This window comes from Hyperolius riggenbachi, chromosome 4 (assembly GCF_040937935.1).
Source record: "Hyperolius riggenbachi isolate aHypRig1 chromosome 4, aHypRig1.pri, whole genome shotgun sequence".
NCBI classification, from domain to species: domain Eukaryota; kingdom Metazoa; phylum Chordata; class Amphibia; order Anura; family Hyperoliidae; genus Hyperolius; species Hyperolius riggenbachi.
In genome coordinates, this window is record NC_090649.1 from 210,450,811 (window position 1) to 210,473,961 (window position 23,151).

General features: G+C 42.0%; 1 protein-coding gene across 4 annotated transcripts in view; it reads left to right on the forward strand.

Annotated features, from left to right (window-relative positions):
• CLCN2 (chloride voltage-gated channel 2) overlaps window positions 1-23,151 on the forward strand; it is a 270,689-nt gene that overhangs the window by 171,342 nt on the left and 76,196 nt on the right. For all 4 annotated transcript variants that reach the window (XM_068279352.1, XM_068279353.1, XM_068279354.1 and 1 more), the window contains exons 8-13: window positions 741-866; window positions 6,377-6,461; window positions 12,909-13,010; window positions 16,628-16,712; window positions 16,813-16,968; window positions 21,551-21,620. In XM_068279352.1, coding sequence (XP_068135453.1) covers window positions 741-866; window positions 6,377-6,461; window positions 12,909-13,010; window positions 16,628-16,712; window positions 16,813-16,968; window positions 21,551-21,620 — 624 coding nt within the window. The remainder of the gene's footprint in view (window positions 1-740; window positions 867-6,376; window positions 6,462-12,908; window positions 13,011-16,627; window positions 16,713-16,812; window positions 16,969-21,550; window positions 21,621-23,151) is intronic.

Genomic DNA, 23,151 nt, shown 5'->3' on the forward strand with positions numbered 1-23,151 from the left:
GTGGTATTCAGAAAAGTCCTACAAAATGGGACTTTGCATTCTGCTACCACAGCACACACGGAGATGATAGACATGGGTAAATGGATCTTATAGTTAACATAGGACCCATCAACATGCATCCATTGCAAAATGGTCCTGTTTGGCTTCTAGCATGAACCTACTCTAAGAGCTTTATAAGGGCTGATATACAGAAAATATGTGCTCCAGATTGAAGATAAATCTTCTACCATCAGATCTGCTTCTTGGTCATTAAATGATCTGATGTGCTGGTAAATATAGTATTATTCAGTCCTGCATATAATACTCCATTGTGGAATTTGCAGAGAATAACAGATCAGATGGGAGAACCCTTGAACATGCCTGTACATTTGTTTGGCAACCCTGTCCAATTGTTAACTGATTGATTGATAAATCAGTTGGGAAGAACGATCACCCGAAAGGTTGGCTGCAGACTTGTGTACCAGGCCCTTGACTTGGGAAATATACAGACCCAATTGAAGTTATGTAAACATTTTTTGTGCATTTCTCTAATACATAGAACAAGTGCAGGGAAGGTAAGGCTTCTATTTCTGTGTGTCTGGAAATGCGCTTCTAGAGACAAACGGTTTATTAATTTATTTTTTAATGTATTATTTGATGTTTTGAATGTTTTGAATTACAGTACTTTGCACATTTTCATAGCTGTTGAAATATGAAAGTGTTTATAAGGCGTAATCCTGTACTGTTCTTCATTTGTATAGGAGTCCTGTTTAGTATTGAGGTCACTTCAACATTTTTTGCCGTAAGAAATTATTGGCGTGGTTTTTTTGCTGCTACATTTAGTGCTTTCATATTCCGAGTACTGGCTGTGTGGAATAAAGATGAGGGTAAGCAGGCACTTTATTTTTTAAATGCTATTCAAAACAGGCAGTCTGTGTATTAATTAATTGTAAACTTAAAAGTCAGCCCCAGGCAACTTTAAAATCGAAGATCAGCTCTAGTACAGTTAAAATGGCCTAAATTTTATAAAACTACTTACATAAAAAATCCAGGTCTTTCACTGCTGCACTACGATGTAAATAATGCTGGAGATAGGAGAGACGTGGCAGCCACACAGTCTGTCAGAGCATCACAACACGTAGAATCTAGATATAGGGCATTTAGAAAAGCAAAGAAAGAAGGGGGGCACCAGTAGTTCTAGATTTGTTGCCATTTTCTCTTGGTGTCAACCACATATCTTTCATTAAGATCATAATAGCACCACTGACGCACTGCACTGAAGATAGTATTTCCATTCATATATATTCTTAATGCTCTTTTTGAAGGACTACACCTGATCTTTCATGTTAAAGTATGCCTAGAGTTTTAAAAAAACTGGGGTTTGTAGCTCCTTGATGTTCCTTAAAGTGGATTTTGAAATTAAAATTTGTGCTATTAATTTTGGAGTATGAAAGGGTTATAACTTCCATGATTTTTTTTGTTACTGTGCCCCTTTTGTGAAGATTTCTCCTGACTTGTTCTCTGTGATATGTGCGACCAGAACATGCAGTGAGGGGAAATCTCCTCAATGGTTTCAGACAGCTGTAATATCTTGTACTAATAACCCTTCCTCACCCTCTAGACAGATGCCTTTTTATTATCAGTGTTGTCACTGTTCTTCTTACTCTCTGCTCATTGTGAAAGCTGTAAGCAACTGAGTAAGGGGACACATGCTTTTGGGGAGGAGCAGCAATAAGTATCTGATAGAGGCCTAAATGCTTCCTCATTCTATTAGGCTGGAATCCCAAAAAATGTGTCAGAGTGAATGGAAAAACAGGTTGTTCAAGACTCGTTTAACGTTGACAACAGGGGCGTTGCTAGCCCCAAAGATCAGTGGCACGTGCCCCAGATCTATTCTGGGGTGCCCTGAATGTCCCTCAGGCAGGGTCAGCTATGGTGCCTCAATGGCAGGCATGTAGGGAGCAGGCGTGCATCAATCGGGGGTATGCTGGGTGCTAAGGTTCCTCTGTGTGGGCAAACTGGGTGTTGTGGTGCCATGCTCAGTGCTGTGATGCCTCTATAGGGGCATGTTGGGTACTGTGGTGCCATGCTGGGTGCTGTGTTGCCTTTATGGGGGCATGTGGTTCTTCTATGGGGACATTCTGGGAGTTGTGGTGCCTGAATGGGAGCCCTATGGTAGCATGGGAGGGGAATGCTAGGGGGGAACTGCCAGATAACCTGGCGGCAGGCCAGCCCACCCAGCAGAAAGCCAGACCAGCCAGAACATAAACCAGGTAACTCTGCCTAGTTATGTTTAAGTGCCCATTTGTGATATGCTGCATTTTTTTGTATTAGTGGGGGGGGGGGGGGGGTGGCTTCATCCAACATTTTGCTGGGCAGGCCTACTTAGACTGCTGTTAAGTTTATGTAAATTTGGCTACACCCATGACCACACCCCCATTATGGTGCATGGCCACGCCCATTTCCCAGCTGAAGTGCCCATAAGTACCCCGGATCTCTTAGGATCCTAGCAACACCCCTGGTTGATAATATATAGTCCCATCATCACAAAGCAGTAGGCCCTGATTCAGTAAACTTCTCTTTTGGGTTTTCCCACAAGAAATTACTTCTCATCTTTCTTACAGAGTTTTTTTCAGCACCCATCAAAAATGACTAAAAGCTCATGAGAAAAGTAATAAAAACCTTTTATTCTCATTAACCAAGAGTCTTTATTGAAAATTGCAATGGTATATAAAAGTACACCATCCAAAGAGGAAATATTGCAAGAAAAAAGTTTCAGCACAAGTCACATGCGGAAGTTAATGACAGTTAAAGTACAGCAATATAAATAGTATGCAATTATTTTGAGTGACACAGAGTCTTATCCAGAGTTATGGTAAAGAAATTAGTCAAATTATCCTGGGACAAGCAGGGTGTAGTTACGCATGTTGGTTTGATAATCAGTGTTCCCAGACCTTAGAATACTTATTGGTTCAACCTCTCTGTTGGTACACTAATTTCTTGAAGGGAAGGGAGCTTTTAACCTTCATTTTCCAGTCCTCGAAAGTGGGGCACATGGGGGACATCCATCTAAAGGTGGCACACTGCTTAGCTGTGAATGAGGTCTCAACAACAAAGACCTTGTCAAATTCAGGAACTTCTTCCTCAGTTAGATTTAGGATATACATTTTAATGTCGAGGGAAACTGGAGAACCCATGGTGTCATACAGAAGGTTTGAACTTGGCTTCAAGAAGCTGTGATTGGAGGGAATTGCCATAATAGATGTAGGAAGGAGGGGTTGGGTAAGGAACATTTTAGACATAGATTGGAGGCAGTAGGGGAAAATTTAGAGATGTGGGCTTGCAATAGATAACTTTGGTTTAAGTGTATAGTTGGGTTAGGCACTCTCTGGCGCAAGGTGACACTAGGCAGGGAATTAGCAGACAGTCCTCCCATTCAGAAAAGTAATATAAACCTTAAAGGATACCCGAACTGACATGTGACATGATGAGATAGACATGTGTATGTGCAGTGCCTAGCACACAAATAACTATGCTGTGTTCCTTTTTTTTTTCTTTTTCTGCCTGAAAAAGTTAAATATCAGGTATGTAAGTGGCTAACTCAGTCCTGACTCAGACAGGAAGTGACTACAGTGTGACCCTCACTGATAAGAAATTCCCCTTTTTACCTCTTTCTTGCTCTCAGAGGCCATTTTCTGCTAGGAAAGTGTTTTATAGTTGGAATTTCTTATCAGTAAGGGTCACACTGTAGTCACTTCCTGTCTGAGTCAGGACTGAGTCAGCCACTTACATACCTGATATTTAACTTTTTCAGGCAGAGAAAGAAAAAAAGGAACACAGCATAGTTATTTGTGTGCTGGGCACTGTACATACACATGTCTATCTCATTATGTCACATGTCAGTTTGGGTATCCTTTAACATATAATCTAGGTAAAGTTTAACACAAACCTGTGGGAAGAAAAGTTTACACTTTCTCCCCCAGGGAGTCTGGTGTGCAGTGCTTCTCTACATGGATTGGAACACCTGTTCTCTCCTAATGCTGCGCTGTCCCCACTGGCTTCCAGATGGCCCTTCCATCCTGCCCCATACATGTGGAGATATATTGGGGTGCTGATGATATTAAGGATAACAGGAACATATTATTTCATTTTTTTCTGCCAGAAGGGAGCAGGTTACCTTGAGTTGCTTGGGGCAAGGAAATGGGTGATTGTCTTGACCATATGAGGTGCTTTGAGTCTGTATGCAGTTCCTCTGAGAGTGCTAATGTGATTATCTGCCTGGCTTTTGAACTCAGGAGACGGCCCATTGTCTCAATACACAAAGCAAGAGGACCAGAGCCTGGAGACTAACACAGGAACGTTTGAAATGTACATGACAGGCTATTAGAAATGGGTGAAGTCCTGTTGATACCATTTTTTACCTGTGGAAATTAAATCATTAGTGGAGGTGCAAAACTATACCTGTAAATTACATCTAATAAAACGGAGACAGGAAAAAGCCTTAATCAAGTTTTCACCTGGAGTTGAAAGACTCACTTCACAATCTTTGATGTATAGACTTTTACCCGGAAATGGAATATGTCTGAGATTTAATTCAAACCTAGTTCCTCCCCTCCCCAAGGAAGTTGCAGCCTCCAGGCGTAGCTCAGAGTATAAAAAGCAGAGGCAAATGCCTAGTGACCATCTGCTCTGGGAGTTAGCGCATAGCTAGAGTCGATCTCGACTTCCGGTCGAACAAGCGGCATGCTCCTGCCGACAACGTTGAGACCTTCAAGTTGGTAACGTTTTTTTTTAATCACCATTTTTATTTTACGCAAATATCCGTGTGTGTTATCTTTGTAACTTTTATCTTGTAACTATTTTTACTTTGGTTTTTGTAATCTTTTTGTATATATTAAGTTCTGCATTGTTCTATGTTTTTCTAGAATATTAAATTATTATTTAATAAGTTTGACTTCTGCCGTACTAAACTAACACTCATAGCCTAGAAGAGACTGAAGTGTAACCGTGTATAAGTTCATGCCTAATTGTACGCTTGAGCAACACTACCGTATGAAATTGTAATTGCATTGTGTGTGGGGGCGTTTGTCATACGTTGGCCTAAGCGCGCAGCTGACCCAACGTACGAACAACGCCAGTGCGAGTAGCGACAGCAGAGTGGCTAACAGTATCGTTCGGAACGACTGTCAGTGGGTCTTTGCTTCATGACAGTGTAAGATTGCAACTGTGTGTGTGTGTGGGTGCGTGGCGTTCCCGTATTTGGCCTAAGCGCAAAGCTGACCCAAATACGAAAACGCGGAGTGCGCGCTGAGGACTCGACAGCAGAGTGGAAGTGTCTAGCGAACCGCTAGTGGTGGCAGTGAGAGGTGTTCTGAGGGGTCCCAGCCTTGTTTTAGCTTGACTAAGGCTGCTTTCCCTCTCAATCTGGTCAAACCCGCAGTCGGGAACCGTATACGCAGGCGTGCCGCGGGCCGGTTCCTGACAATACAGGTGCACTATATGGTGGTTATGAGAGCCACCTGAATTGACAGGACAGCTACAGTATCTAATTACCTGGTGGTGTGCTGAAGCTGTGGCAAAAAAATGCCCTAAAGACCCCCCCCCCCCCCCCCTTTGCCAGGAGTAAAGACATCACTGAGCATTGAAGAGAGATCCCCCTCAAACAAGGGGACTCACATGGAAGGTTAGTACCACGCCCTCCCTACAGATGATTACATTTTGCCTGGACATGGGCTTTAAGTGAATTTGGGACAATTTATCCCAAATTCACTTAAAGCCCATGTCCAGGCAAAATGTATCTTTTTTACTTTAGGTAGTTTGAAAAGGTATTTTGTTGATAAGGTACAAACATCTCTCGATGAGATAACTCAGGAGAAAAGTTTATTGAAACAAGGCCATTGAGAAGTTTGCATATTTTTTACAAGGATAATAAAGTCACTGCCTTTTGTTTGCATGTTTGTATTTTTAGTGTCATGTCACATTTGATCTTTTGATAGCTGATAACTGTAATGAGATCAAAAGTGACTGCAAAGATCAACCAAAAATGTAAAATACTCCCATTGCCAATGCCATAAAACATAACTGTTCTTGTGATGATGGCCCTAGTTGTGAAATACTGTGACAAGAGCCTGCAGATTAGATAAGGCAGTGCTGGAACTGTGCCCTAGTTGATGATCTGTACAAATATTCTCTACTCCTAGCAAACATTGCCCTAATAAAAGCCGAATCATAGGGTAACTTAGTGACGTGAGTTGTCATGTTATTAATCGCCATAAGCAGAATAATCAGAAGTGTCCAGTATTGCTGATGAAATGTCTTATGCTTGTCACTTGACTATATTCTCCTTTTCTCCCTTCTCGGATATTCACTGACCTCTATGTTGTTGCTTTTCATTCAGAGACCATAACTGCTTTATTTAAAACTCGCTTTCGTCTGGACTTCCCTTTTGATTTGCAAGAACTTCCAGCTTTTGCTGTGATTGGGTAAGAGCCAGCTGTGTAATTGTTACCTGACAATTCTTAGCCTCTGGTGTGAAAGAGTCTTGTAGGAAATTGCCTTTAGCAACCTACCAGATTGTGCCTTTTTTTCATATGCAGTGCCTCTTAAAGGGTACCTGACATGATATGTGACATGATGAAATAAACATATGAATGTACAGTGTCAAGCCTACATAGAACTAGACTATGTTCCTTTTTTTCACTGTTTAAGAATCCAGTTTCTCTGCAGTTGGATTACAGAATAACTTTCACTTATTAGACGGTGTAAAATCTGTGTAGATGTGAAGAACGCCTCTCTAAGTGCAGATAACAGTTCAAGATTTGTCTATATGGGAGCTGAATAATAAAAAAACAACAACACTCTTTTACCTAAAACAGTCAAAATTTTAAAAGGAAAATGTAACCACTTGACCACTGAGGGGTTTTTACCCCTTTAGGACCAGAGCAATTTTCACCTGTCAGCGCTCCTCCTATTCTTTCGCCAATAACTTACCACTAATAATCACAACAAAATGATGCACATCTTCTTTTTTTCACCACCAATTAGGCTTTCTTTGGGATGTACATTATGCTAAGAATTATTTTATCCTAAATGCATTTTAATTGGAATAATGAGAAAAAAAGGAAAAAATTCATTATTTCCCTAGTAAAATGTATGGCGTCAATATTTGATTTGGAAATAAAGGTGCATTTTTTCAGTTTTGCGTCCATCACTAATTACAAGCCTGTAAATTAAAAATTACCGTATTTTTCACCGTATAAGACGCACTTTTTCTTCCCCAAAATGTTGGGGGAAAAGTGGGTGCGTCTTATGCGGCGAAGGTACGGATTTCGGGATGCAGAGGTGCGCAGGGAAGCAGTATATACATTACCTGCCCCTGCCGCTGTGCTCCTGGCTCCAATCCTGGCTCCCCGATCCTCTTCTTCCATCTACCGCTGCCCGCTGCTGCCCCCGCCGAACATCGCTGGCCGGTCCTAATTAGCCGCGCTGGGATACACTATCAGCACACCACGTGCGCCGGGGTCACGCATACGCATGTGTGACCCGGCGCACCCTGATAGCGTATCCCTGCGCGGATAATTAGGACCGGCCAGCGTTGTTCGGCGGCATGCGTGACCCCGGCACGTGGTGTGCTGATAGCGTATCCCTGCGGCTAAGACCGGCCAGCGATGTTCGGCGGGGGCAGCAGCAGGCAGCGGTAGATGGAAGAAGAGGATCGGGGAGCCAGGAGCGTGGCGGCAGGAGCAGGTAATGTATGTGTACTCACGCTGCCTGCACAGGGGGACACCGGCACTGGAGGACACACGGACAACAGGGGGCCACAGGCACAGGGGACGCTGCCACAGGGGACACTGCCACCGGGGGACACTGCCACAACAGGGGGACACTGCCACAGGGGACACTGGCACAATAGGGGGACACTGCCACAACAGGGGGACACTGACACAGGGCTGCGGGCACAACAGGGGGACATGGCAGGCAGAACAGGGGAACACAGCAGGCACAGGAAGACACAGCACAGTGGGACACAGCAGGCACAGGGAGACACAGCACAGGGGGACACAGCAGGCACAGGGAGACACAGCAGCACAATGGAACACAGCACAGGACCAGCACAGGGGGACACAGGGACACAGCAGGCACAGGGAGACACAGCACAGGGGGACACAGCACAGGGCCAGCACAGGGGGACACAGAAACAGCCAATCACTACACTGACCACATAGAGGAACATAGGCAGGCAACATGGGAACAACCAATCATAACACTGTCCCCTTATGTGGTGTAATAGTATGTAATGTAACTGGAAAGGGGGGGAGGGGTAAAAATTCCTTAAGACACCCCTGCATCATAGACACACCTAGGTTTAGTTTTTTTCTTTTTTTCCTGATTTTTGCCCTCTAAATCTGGGTGCGTCTTATATGCCGGAGCGTCTTATATGGCGAAAAATACAGTAACAATAATATGCCCACTTGACATAAATATTAAAAAAAAGTTCAGTCCCTAAGGTAACTACTTATGTATTTTTTTTATGTAATTTTTTTTTCCTATACAAAAAAAGTTTGGGTACTATGAGAGGATGTGGGAGGGAAATAGTTAATTATAAAAGTCAGTGTTGGGATTTTTATTTACCTGCCTGGCGTTCTGATTCCTGCGGCCGCGGGAAAGTTTTTTGCACATTTTCTTTTTAATTTATCATGTACCTAGCGCTAGCTACATGATTCCCCCCTCCCTGCGGCGTCCCTCTCTGTTCTCCGATCGCCGCCGCCGCAATCACCCCTCCGGAAATCCCGTTCTGAGCGGGATTTCCAGGAGGGCTTCCCCCGTCGTCATGACGTCACAGGGAGTCCTGATCCACCCCTCAGCACTGCCTGGCACTGATTGGAAAGGCAGTGCATGGGGTCGGGGGGGGGGGGCCCTGTATCGCGGCGGGTAGCGGCGGATAGGCGGCGGCGATGAGGTACAACACGCAGCAAAGCAAAGTGCTTGCTGCATGTTTTAAAAAAATTGTTCAAATCGGCCCAGCGGGGCCTGAGCGGTGACCTCCGGCGTCTCTGGATGAGCCTAGCTCGTCCAGAACGCCAGGGAGGTTAAATAAAAAAATGGATTTTGGTGTCATTTACTATTTGGCCACAAGGTGTCCTCAGTCATTATTTCCGATTCACATATGTAAGTATTGTGAATCTGAAGTAATACTTGGCACTGTAACAAGAAGAGACACTGAATACAGGCATCTCATAGACACCAGCGTTCATTGAATCAGGGACTTAGATTAATGAATTGGAACTGTGTTCCCATTCATTCATCTCTCTGCTAACGGGCGACGACGGGAGCGTGCACGCCTACTGCTGTAGACTTATATTCGCGGCCCTGGTACTTCAAGTGAATATTGCCGGGCTGTGAATATACTGCACAAGATGCAGTAAGTAGTTAAACTTTTAACATCAAAATAAGAGCATGGGATTCCATGGTATTCCATCTCTTCATAGGGGATTCTCAGCAAGGCTTTTATCCTTTATAAAGATATTCCCAAACAAGGATTTAAACAATGATGATGGCCAGCTTCCCTGCTCCCTACACAGTTTTTTGGCAGTTGGACAGAGCAACTGTCATTCACTAAAGTACTTTTGAAAATCAATATGTCCCTGAGAATCCCCTATAAAGAGATGGACTAGTCCAAAACCTGTCGGTTCTGTCAGATTTCTACTACCTACTGTAAGTAACAGCAACATAGGAGAAAAGTAATTTATGGCTCATTTTACTCTGGGAAAAATGTACTTCTTATTTGTATATGTATACGTTTGTATTATTTGTATACGTTTTTCGCTGTAGTTAACCTTTAAAGGTTAAGAACCAGACTTGCCTTCAGCTTGAAACTCAGGTTCTCTAGCGTACAAAGAGTTCATTTGAGTGCTGACTGGCATTAGTAGGGACCATTAAGGGATGCAGGGGTGAGGTACAATACAAAATTTGACTAATTTCTTCTTCCACTAGAAAAATAGTCGTGCATTCGCTTAAGACCCTGACTTGCTGATAACCATACACATAACTTTGAAAGGACAACTGAAGTGGAGGCTGACATATTTATTTCCTTTTAAGCTATACCAGTTGTCTGGTTATCCTGCTGATCCTCTGCCTCTAATACTTTTAGCCATAAACCCTGAACAAGCATGCAGCATATCAGGTGTTTCTGACATTATGGTAAGATCTGACATGATTAGCTGCATGCTTGTTTCTGGTCTGATTCAGACACTACTGCAGACAAATAGATCAGCAGGACTGCCAGGCAACTGGTATTGTTTAAAAGGAAATACATATGACAGGCGGCTTTCATATTCTCACTTCAGTTATCTTGTTTGTTTCAGGAGCTTGTTTGTTTGTTTCAGGATCTTGTTTTTCAGCAGTTGATATTGCTCAGAAAGCAATTTTTCATGTAGCCTTAGTGAAATATTAGTGTATTTAATCACAAAATGAAATATGAATAAAACATGTTTGTACTTGTGAAGAAGCCCACTCTGTCTGCTGCACAGCTATATAAACAAGAGCCATTTTCTTGGGACATGGTACAGGATGCCAACATTCCACACTCCCTACGTATTGTATAGCCCCACCTACAGCTGCTGGAATTCTATGGAACATTTCCCATCTACTATGACTGACCCTGATGTTTGATGTGCAGTTGTATTTGTTTCACAGCTAGACTGAACCAAAAAATTCTGGTTTATCTGCTTTGGACAGAAAAACACCTTCTGAGTTTGTGTTTTATATTCAGTGTCCCTGTATGAACAATCCCAACTGTCTGTGTGAATAGTTCAGCCAAGAGCACAGAAATAATTTATTATGAAAAAACATACTTTCTGTGTTGATTTATGCTAAATAAACAGTTGTCTCCAGTTGAATGGTTTCCCTTAGGGCACACTCACACCATATGCAATGCCGTCCATTACTGTGCACCACAAATGAGGTGAGGTTTAATCACCCAGATGTTGTCGTCAAACATATATGAAGTAATGCATATTCAAAAACACAGTGCCTCATCAAAGGGCAAATAAAACGGACAGAGCAAATCGTAAAGACACATTTGGTTTTATAAACTCTTTTGCAAATTAGCGTTGTTGTCAGAGTTATAGTGTCATCAAACCTAAAACAATGAGGGTAATAATAAACTGTATAAAGCTGGCCATACAATTATAGATTCCACCCCCCATCCCATGTTCCAAAAGGATTGATTCCTTTCCGGAAGGAACTAATTCATTTAGAATCAATACCATACACAGAAAATCAATTCATTAGATTCATTCCAGCAGGGAATCTATTGAAAATCAATCAAACTGCAGCATTGCACTGTTCGATTCAATGCAGCCCTATGACCTATGGATTTTTCTCCGTTCCTGCCCTGTGCTCAATTGACCTAGATTCTCGCTCCTGTCCAATCGATACCTTTTTGTTCAGAATCGATCGAATCAAACATTGAGGCCCTATTTACACTGCGCCTGTGCTAACTGGCACCAACTTGCGAAATTACCTGGCCGTCTAGCTGAGGATCCCGGCGGTGTGGGAGGATGACGAGGAATCGATCAGTCTGAAGGGGGCTGGAGAAAGCCCAGGTATGTATAAAACTTTAAGTGGGTAAGTGGTCAAATCTGCAGGAGATCAAATGGGAAAATCAATGTGTGTATGGGCACCTTAACTTCTGTTTAGATGTAATTTTTTTACACAGCAGTTTATCTAGAAGCAATAAATCTAAATCCTGTAAGGTTCGTACACACGTCGGACTGTAACAAGCTACCAGTCGTCAGGCGGTCGTTCTAGTGACAGTTTGCCGATGTGTACAGTCTGTTGTCAGGCTGATAAGGCCGGTTTAAACTGATCCGCTCGGCGGACTGTACACACCGGCAAACCACCAGCAAACTGTCGTCAGAACGACCGCCCCGCAGGCGGGTCTGACGGCTGATAGCTTGTTACAGTCCGACGTGTGTACGAACCTATAGTTGACATTGTTTACATTTGCGTTCAGTTTAACTTGAATTGGAAAGCTGCTTTGATGCGTGGTGAACCATTTTCAAGAATGATAAAAAGTCAGTCCAGTTTGTGTTTTATTGCTAACAGGTATCTCTTTAAACTGTTATTGACATATAATTGGTCATTTCCATCAGCAGGTGACTTTGGAAGTCATGCTGGGTTCCAGCTAGGAATGCAGCCTTATGGCATTTTAATTATATTGTATGTATGTATGTAAAATAATAACAGTTGCCTGACTCTCTTGCTGATTCTGTGTCTCTAATGCTTTCAGCCACAGCCCTGAACAAGCATGGAGATCAGGTGCTCTGACTTAAGTCAGACTGGATTAGCTGCATGCTTGTTTCAGGTCTGTGATTCAGCCACTACTGCAGCCAAAGAGATCAGCAGGACTGCCAGGCAACTGGTATTGTTTAAAATGAAACATCCATAGCCCTCTGTTTGTTCACTTTAAAGGGACCATTTTTTTTAAATTAGCAAAGTAAAAACTATTAATCCAGTAGCTAATTGGCAGTTCTTTATAAATAGGCCTTTTTATTTCTGTTGGAGGACAAAAATCAAAATTATGAACCTATTTATAAAGAATCAGCAATCAGTTAATGGATCAGCACTTCTTTCTTCAGTGCTTTTTAATATCAGTTCGCACCTTTAAGATCTAATGATTTAAAAAGGAGTGTTCTGATTTAAAAAAAAAATACTTTATGGAGAGTACTTGGTATTTATACGGGGTTCTTGTCATGTAAATGATGGGCACTTTTGGGAAACAAATTAATTAGGTAAGCGCGCTGTTTTTTCCTTTGTCCTTTTTTAACAGATGTACAGTATAGCATATACCATTTCTCCTCAGGCTTGCCTGTTATATAGGTTAGATTGCAGTCCACCCCTGTGCTGACCTTGCTTCTGATTCTCAGGATTGCCAGTGGATTTGGTGGCGCTCTGTTTGTTTACCTGAACCGGAAGATTGTGGAATTCATGAGGAAGCAGAAAGCCATTAACAAGTTTCTTATGAAAAAGTGAGTGTCCTTTGAGATCACCGTAACTTGATATAGACCTGGTGTTATTTCATTACAGCCAGAAGACCGTATTACTGGCGGTATTGACAGTTATACACGTCAATACAAAATATGCTGTGAACAGTATTGACATGTATGCACGTCAATACTCTCCTGCACTGTATACTAGACCCTTGCTTGACGTATTTTGGCAAGTTATAGGGAAAAAGAAGGTTATGAAAATTAATTAGATCACTTTTTGCACAGAAATCCTGGGGAAATTGAACGCCAGGGAGGTTAATGGTGATTGCTATAATTTTACCTTTGCCATAATAACCACCTTCTTATTAAGTGAATGAAGAATCCAGGCAGTGGTGGTAAGGAGGCAATGCACAGTGGTGAGCACCATCACTTTAGTGTGCACAGGCCTTTCTTTACCTTCATTTACCTTGCCTTTCTCTCCCTTCATGCTTTGCATTTTAATACAGTTACTAATTGACAACTACTGTGAAATTTTATATAGGTGAGTTAGTATTAATCCTAATGCATTCCATTTACAAAAAAAGCTTGTGCATGTTCCGTATTTCCATATTCCAGTCATGAAGAGCTTTATGCTCTGAATTATGAAAGACCGTCTGTTATTGCATCGCTTTGAGATAATTGATATAGTGATCACGCGGGGCTGAGCATCATATATTGGCACATCAGTGAGCAGGAGGAAGTAGTTCCTAATGATATAGTTGAGTAACCTGTGTGGTCTCTTTTTTTAGTTTGTGATGTAGAAAGCTACATTTTGTCCCCCTTGGGCTATACTGGGATTTTGGTTTTCACTCCAGGTAAGAATCTTACCTACTAATCAGTCAGCATGTACCTGTGCCATCAGTTTTCCTGCTGGATTCAATGTATGTTTCTCCAGCTGTGAGGCAGAGCTGCATAACATTTACTTCACAGTCAGGGCTTAATACAGTATGTAAGTCAAGCGATTATTCTTCTGAGCCTTAAAGAGCATCTTCACATAACATTTTATCTAAGCTCTCCTCTCTCCCCTTCATTTCAATTAACTATTTATGAAATGATTTTAATTACTAATGTGCACAGATTGTCATGATTCATTGCAGTGGACAGACGCTCTGGTTGCCAGCTTTTTGGAAGCCATAGATTAGCTCTACTTCGGTGCCTATAAAGCACTAGATTAATATATTTTGTATGACAAAATAATGGCCAAATGTTCTTTATCTGTCCAGGCTTTCTACAGTAAAGTCTGAAATACAATAAAAGAGTATGAATTACAACTTACAACAAAATGGGAAATGAAGATGATTTGTAAAAAAAAAAAATGAATTAACTTTTTTTTTTCATGAGCCACAAATAAAAAGCTGCTTTTTACTATACATTTACTATACTGTATAATATATATAATATATTATATAATTTCCAGGACTATGTGGATTTCATTTAACCAGGTCTCTGCCAAGATAGAGATAATTAGAGATAAAAATGACCTTGCAAAACTATCCAGAAAAAAAATAAAAATAAAATATATATACTGTCTGATTTTACATGTCAGTGTTAGCCTGGGGTTTCAACCCTCACAATAGCTGCTGAAACGTTAACAAAGTCAAAATTTACCCTCTGCTCCAACAGATTTACCATAGTATTATATTTACTAAGAAAATAAATCATGTTTTAAAAAAGGTGCCTAAAATTATAAAAGTTACTTTCTCTTTCCCCTGGAGCCTTCTCACATGCTCTGACATCCAGTCTAAGGCCCCTTTTCTACGGTAGGTTGAACTGCACACTTGTCGGACAGTTCAGCCTCCCAGCTGCTAGATGTGAGCATTTCCTGGCTTCAAGTTCATGTAGCCATATGCTAACGTTTATAACGCCACACATGCCATCGTTTCACATATGGTAGTATTAGCAGGGGGGGGGCAAAAACCATGGCATGTCACGTCTGAGGGCGGCAATGCTGTGTTCAGATGTAATTCCATAGGGGGACAGCCTTTCAAACACCAGTACTGAGTGCTACCAAGTGCTCAGACAATTCAGGAGAGCAGATAACTGGTGGCAAATTCAGCCCCTTCAGCCACCAATGGGCCAAACATTCTAGGTATCTATCTGCACTGATCCAGGTTTTTTTTCCCCCTCACATATGAGGTAACCAGGAAATGGATGCATCCAGCACTGCCATAGGGCATAGTTTTGGATTTTTGTACAGATTATGTTACTCTGGGATAAAAAGCAGGCAGGACAGCTATGTGGGCAAGAAGAGTTGCAAGAGGGATTTTATTGTATATTCTGCCAGAATGTAATTAGACTTTACCAAATTGCACTTATGAAATTGCAGGTCCATTAACATACCCACAGCCAGAAATGTGTGTATGCAATACTTTTCCCTGTCTTTCTCCTGTTCTTTTAACTCTCAGTGGAGCATATGGCATCAGTGAAGGCTCTCAGTTCATATCTATTTGCTGCTATTCTTTTGATTTTGTTTCATTTTTGTTTCTTCCACTGATTTTATCCATACATTTCGAGGCACCCTTCTTCTTGATCCTTGTGGATTCCATTCTTCTTTCTGAGTGCAGGGCTTATCCAACCTACTTCCTTTTCTTTAACTTGCTTTCCTGCTTAGGGAGTAACCTGGACCAAGCATGGGACTGATCAGTGAGGGAGTGTACATAACAGTGACCTGAAACAAGCATGCAGCTTTGAGGCAAGGACTGGAGAGTAATCACTTTTGAGCTTGCAACTAAAAAGCAAGTAAAAAAAAATGGCAGCTCACATATTACTCTACTTTTGATTTTACTTTTTGAAGACCCAGTTAATTAATCTGGATTTTATATTGTTTGCAGAGTTGATTAGAGGACTGTGCCATTACTCTCACTGCTTTCATGTTTCGTGCAGCCTTTCCACTATGGAAAAATTAGTTATTTGACCCATAGATCTGTGCACAAAGTATAGAGCTCTCGGCAAATGGTAGTTTTCCTTTTTCTGTACAGAGTCATCACCTGGCCCCTCCCACCTCCTTCCTCTATTGGCAGCATCAATCCTTTGTTCACAATGGCTCGTGCCCATCCCTTTACTGACTTCCTGTTGATGATGATAGAATAAGGGGAGGAGTTTAGACAGCTCATAAGGCTGCAGTTGGCAGGAACAGGAAAATCACCTCACCTCGGGTATAACCAACAATAAGTCGGCCAGCCGGTGCTCAGTGTCATGCAGGTCCACCACGCCTGCAAACAAACAGGCAACAACGAAAGGAACACTCGGCACTCAGGACCTGATGAAGGGCTCCGCCCGAAACATGTAGTGTACTGTCTGCTTCAATACAGCTTGTTGCTGCACACAGCTCCTGAGTGCCGTGTCGTCCTTTCGTTAAGGCTGCAGTTGAGTCCAACCAAGCAGTATCTGACATTAGCACACAAAGTCAGCATTGAAAAGCAAGCCAGCTAGGTAATAGAAATTCATTTTGCAAAAATGGTTAATGTGCAATGCATAAAACATTTTGCACTGAAAATGATGTGTTCCACATAATATGCATAAAAAAATTACAAGCCTGTGCTAGGGTATAAACTTTCTGTCACTTGTATGTCCTGGTCACTGTCCTGGTCACTGACTGACTACATTTTATCTCTCAGGCGCCTGTTGTTTCCTGCTGTGGTCACACTGCTCATTTCCACTCTTACTTTCCCTCCAGGATTTGGACAGTTTATGGCTGGTCAGGTAAGAGGCACTTTTCTAATTGGGGAGCAAATTCTGATGATTAATTTACATTGATTGACTGTTATATGAACAGTATGATTACCTGTTTATTGCTCTACAGCTGACCCAGAAGGAAACCTTGGTGAGTCTGTTTGATAACTGTACGTGGGCTCAGCAAGGTATCTCAGAGGACTTTATGTTCACAGGAGCTTCAAGTGCTTGGAAAAACCCCAGAACAAATGTGTTTGTTAGTCTGGTGGTCTTCATCCTAATGAAGGTAAGATGAATATGATGCAAGTATTTTTGCTAGGTGCTGGCAACGAATACTGTTTTGCATCTCTTTATAACTCTATAGACTCTTTGGATCCTTAACTTATAGTAAATCTATATCCACCATTCCCCTCTTTTTGGTCTTGTCAGGTATTTACCTTTAAGTGTGACTGAATGTCAGTGCAAACAGGAGGTTATTTATTAGCTGATAGTTTCATGTACTATGAAGGCTGTAAGTACCTAATTTATCAATACCAGTATGTATTCAATGGAAGATCACTCGCATTAGATTTTCCATTGTGTTCATACATCTTCACTATTTCACGGCTTCCTCTTCATGAGGGATTTATTTCAAGCAGTCACTAGACTGGTCACAGCACACAGCGAATAGACAACCCCTGTACCTTATTCACTCTGCAGTATCTCATCGCAAAGTTATGTCAAAGAAATGAGACCTGTTCACTGAACTCACATGTAGGGATGATCAATGGGATGCAAATATTTCTGAGTTGATGCAAATAGGGTTGCAACGGTATGAAAATTCACGGTATGATAGCCGTCAAAAAAAATACCACGGTATGACGGTATTACGGTATACGGTATTGCGCAATTATTCTCATTACAATTACCCTTATAAAAATGAGAAAAGGTCAACGTTGAACAAACTCTTCTTTATTAAACCATTAATGGTTAGGGTCCTCCTGTCATGCTTGAAATATTTACTCTTCTAAATGTCAAAAAAAAAAATACCAAAAGTAAATCTAATTTTCCCCGTGTCACATGACTGCCTATGGCAGAGAGGGCAGATAATAAGGCCATTTGAAAGCACAGTAGGTTAATATGTCTGCTTCCATGAAACAGGAAGTAGAAACTGTGCAGATTTATTTTAGGATTTGTATCAGCTGTAACAAAGAAAGAAATTGCTGTTGCATATCTTTGAGCAGAGAGGAGGACGTTTTGAGTTCAGGTCCACTTCAAAAATGCTGGTGGTACACTTTACTATACAACTTAAAGTGTACCAGAGATGAAGCATAGTGAAAGTTTTATATATACCTGCGGCTTCCTCCAGCCCCATCATGCGCACAGATCCCTCCCACGCCGCCATCCTCAGCCTTTTCTATTGCTGGTATTGAGTACGGTAACTTGAGCCAGTCGCGGCCAGTCTGAGCATGCGCAGTGCGTTCTCTACAGCGGAGAATAATACTACGCAGGCGTAGTACTATTTTCTGCCAGAGACGGAGGGAGCGCACTGCGCATGCATAAAACTGGCCGTGACTGGCCAAAGTTACGGGACTCAGTAACAGCGATAGAAAAGGCTGAGTATGGCAGCGTGGGAGGGATCTGTGCGCATGATGGGGCTGGAGGAAGCCGCAGGTATATATAAAACTTTCACTATGCTGCGTCTCTGGTTTCCTTTAAAGGATACCAGAGCTGAAAAATAAAATGCAAATGGGTGAAGCGGACATGAATTAGGTGAAGTCCTGTGCTAAGCCACGATTTCTTTAAAAAGTAGGGGGGCAGAGTAGAACAGGGGGGAGCGGTGGGCATGAGGACACGTGACATCACACAAACACACGTACATCAGGCAGACATCACACACAACACACTCGCACCAATCCGGCAGGCAGACATCCATCCGGCAGGCAGACATCCATCCATCCATCCATCCATCCATCCATCAGGCAGACATCACACACACATGCCATACATATACACACTAGCTGCATTCATACAAACACAGCACCTCTCACACAGCAACACTGCTTATCTGGTGTCATAAGCTTCAGCTCCTCAAGTGCAGTGCGTCTCTCACTCCTTCTCCCGGGCGGGCGGCATACTCATTTTCATGGGGGAGGAGAGCTGGACATTCCTTTGAACACTGATCTGTATCAGTGTTTGTCAGCTTTGCAGGGGGGGGGGGGGCAGGGGGCTGCGTGCATCTAGCAGGAGGGAGAACGGGCTGTAGCCTTTTCTCATTTGCCGTATTTATTTAGCAGGAATGACCTGGTGACTCCCCCTCTGCCTTTGTGGTACAGTCCACAATAAAAAGAAACCACAAGCAGATACATTGCCGGGGAAATAGATCTCCGTGTGCGCTCCAGCCGTGTCCGCGTCATCACAGGACGCGCATCACCACCCAGCTCCTGCACTCATGTCGGCAAGCCTCCCGCAATCAGAAACTAGCTTTGGGAGCTTGCCTTCGTTACAAAGGGAGACACAGAGCAGGACAATGCCGGAGCAGTGGCGAGATGCGGAAATACAGCAAAAACCGGTATTTCCCAAAAGTGATTACCGTGCTTAGTAAAACCGTGGTATACCGTAATACCGGTAAATCGCGGCAACCCTAGATGCAAATGTATGTAAGTTTTCATGCAAATACAGTATATGCAGCTTGAAATTGGACCAATCAAACCCTGTTTAAATTGATTGGTCTGTTTTCAAACTGCATATACTTATTGATCATTCCTACTTGCAACTTTTTACATACGGTAGCTAGGAGAGAAATTCACCAAAAAGGATTATACTGATTAGAAACATGGTATTAATGTTCTGTAATAAATAAACTGTGCATTCTTTGTTATATTTTATTTATAAAGCACAAACACTAAGTAGAATTTAGTTTAAGAATCGTTTTAATCCCAGTTGGAGAATGCATAATTTAATGCTATAGGAAGTGCCATTTATGTTGTTTACTGTGCCTTTGATAGTAAAAGATTTAAGAAAATGAAGAATTTCATGGGCTGCACTAAAGCAAAACCACTAATGACTGCATAGGAAGGTTAGAAAGATTTATCTTCCTAGGGATGACATCAGCATGCGCTCTTTCAGCAGCATGTAGGGTCAGACAGGGAGGTGGATGGTGTGATGAAGAAATGGTTTATTTCGTATATATTGTTTTCATACATAAGAAATGAATTTGGGCACAGCATATACCTAGAATCTGTAGGAAACCAGGACAAGTTTGAGTTAGAAAGTCAGCCAGGTATTGGTGGCTGCACAATTCATTATAGACAATAAAGGAGAGTGCTGTAGAAAACTGTTTGGTGTGGTGTGACCTGCTCACAAGATCAACTTAGGTTTGTACAACTTTGAAGCAATAGCCACCTGCAAACAGTGATAGTTAGGAAGAGGAGCCAAGCCATTTAATAAGGACCAAAAAGTGAAATGGTGAGATGTATGCTTGGCTATGCCTGGCTACTGCTTAGCCTCTGTCATCCAAGCATAGAGGAGTGAAGCTGGTGAGAAGTCTTGTTTCCAAGAGAGACTGGCTGACCACCTTAGAGGATAGGAGGGTTCCATGTGCAGAGTGAGGGTTGTGGAAGAGGGGGTATCAGGGAATAAGTGAGGAAATATATGAAGGAAACCAGGATAACATGCATCATGCTATGGTAATGGAATGCACAACACGTGTTACCATAACAACATGCATATTACCACGATAACGCACCTGGTGCTAACAGGCTACTGGGAAGCCCTCCCCCAGCGATAGTATGGACTGTGCATGGCAATCTTAGAGTTAGTTGTTGCCTCTAGCCCATTATCTTTTATTTCCAAAACTCCCATATATTACCATATAGGAGAGGAGGCTTTATGGTAGTAGGTGAACATCCTATTGCACAAATTAGTAATCGCAAAATCATTAATAATAATCTAGTGCCAGCTGAATCATTTTCTTACAAACAATAGTATCCAAAATGATAGCAATTAATTGAATAGGAGTGTCATGGAGGAAGGTTTCCGCTGTAAGGGCTCGTGCACACCTAAAAGCGCCAGCGTAATCGCAAATGCTCAGCATTTTTAAAAGTGATTTTCTAAGCAATTCTAGGCATGTGCCTATTGATTTTCTAGTTATGCCTAGCGATTTTTGGAGCGTTTTAATGTAACCATTTTTTTGTACAGTAGAGCTGTTACTGAACAGCTTTTGTAAGAAAAACGCTTGGAAAATCGCTCTGTTCTAGTGCTTTTTAAGGTGGCCACTAACTGTCCAATTTCTAGCGAAAAATTGTTCGATCGATCAGAAATTCTGATCGGATTGGTTGTAAATAACCTCCATTGATGGACACAATCGATTATGAACGAGTGAAAAAAATGTCGTCCGAATGAATTTTCGTCGAACCAAAATTTGCATTTTCTTGTTGGTTGTGATAGATAGGAAGCAAAGATTGGTTCGTTGATGGTGTAGTGAACGATGTATTACAATATTTCACTTCCGATCAGAATTTCTGATCGCTCGAACGATTTTTCGCTAGAAATTGGACTGTTAGTGGCCACCTTTAGAGCGATTTTCCACTTTTCTATACTTAACATTGAGGCTGAATCGCCTCAGAGATTCTGCAGGACCTGCGTTTGCATTTGGGAAAAAATCACATCGCTCTGGTGTGATCCATCCCATTCAAATACATTAGCCAATCACTTTTCAAATCGCTAGCGTTTTGAAATGCGCTCAGAAGCGCTCTAGTTGTGCATCAGTCCTTCGGTAAAGTTTTGCTGTGTAATTATGCACTTGATCTGGATCAAAATTGCTAGAGCTATTGATTATCTTTGAACTATGTAATGTGCATCTTGACTTTATTTGTAATTTTCTTTAGTTTTGGATGTCTGCCCTGGCTACCACAATCCCAGTGCCCTGCGGAGCATTTATGCCAGTTTTTGTGATTGGTGAGTTATCTGACGCTTATTTCATTTTCCTTGTTTGTACCGTCATAAATCAGATACAAGGAGAAATGCACGAATGAAGAGACTACATACAGTGGTGTGAAAAACGATTTGCCCCCTTCCTGATTTCTTATTCTTTTGCATGTTTGTCACACTTAAATGTTTCTGCTCATCAAAAACCGTTAACTATTAGTCAAAGATAACATAACTGAACACAAAATGCAGTTTTAAATGATGTTTTTTATTATTTAGTGAGAAAAAAACCTCAAAACCTACATGGCCCTTTGTGAAAAAGAAATTGCCCCCTGAACCTAATAACTGGTTGGGCCACCCTTAGCAGCAATAACTGCAATCAAACATTTGCGATAACTTGCAACAAGTCTTTTACAGTGCTCTGGAGGAATTTTGGCCCACTCATCTTTGCAGAATTGTTGTAATTCAGCTTTATTTGAGGGTTTTCTAGCATGAACCGCCTTTTTAAGGTAATGCCACAACATCTCAATAGGATTCAGGTCAGGACTTTGACTAGGCCTCTCCAAAGTCTTCATTTTGTTTTTCTTCAGCCATTCAGAGGTGAATTTGCTGGTGTGTTTTGGGTCATTGTCCTGCTGCAGCACCCAAGATCACTTCAGCTTGAGTTGACAAACAGATGGCCGGACATTCTCCTTCAGGATTTTTTGGCAGACAGTAGAATTCATGGTTCCATCTATCACAGCATGCCTTCCAGGTCTTGAAGCAACAAAACAACCCCAGACCATCACACTACCACCACCATATTTTACTGTTGGTATGATGTTCTTCTGCTGAAATGCTGTGTTACTTCTATGCCAGATGTAACGGGACACGCACCTTCCAAAAAGTTCAACTTTTGTCTCGGCGGTCCACAAGGTATTTTCCCAAAAGTCTTGGCAATCATTGAGATTTTTTTTAGCAAAATTGAGACGAGCCTTAATGTTCTTTTTGCTTAAAAGTGGTTTGTGCCTTGGATATCTTTCATGCAGGACGTTTTTGCCCAGTCTCTTTCTTATGGTGGAGTCGTGAACACTGACCTTAATTGAGGCAAGTGAGGCCTGCAGTTCTTTGGATGTTGTCCTGGGGTCTTTTGTGGCCTCTCGGATGAGTTTTCTCTGCGCTCTTGGGGTAATTTTGGTCGACCCGCCACTCCTGGGAAGGTTCATCACTGTTCCATGTGTTTGCCATTTGTGGATAATGGCTCTCACTGTGGTTTGCTGTAGTCCCAAAGCTTTAGAAATGGCTTTATAAGCTTTACCAGACTGATAGATTTCAATTACAGTACTTTTGTTCTCATTTGTTCCTGAATTTCTTTGGATCTTGGCATTAAGTCTAGCTTTTGAGGTGCTTTTGGTCTACTTCTCTGTGTCAGATAGCTCCTATTTAAGTGATTTCTTGATTGAAACAGGTGTGGCAGTAATCAGGCCTGGGGGTGACTACAGAAATTGAACTCAGGTGTAATAAACCACCTCTAAGTTATTTTTTAACAATCGGGGGGGGGGGGGGGGGGGGCGGCAATCAC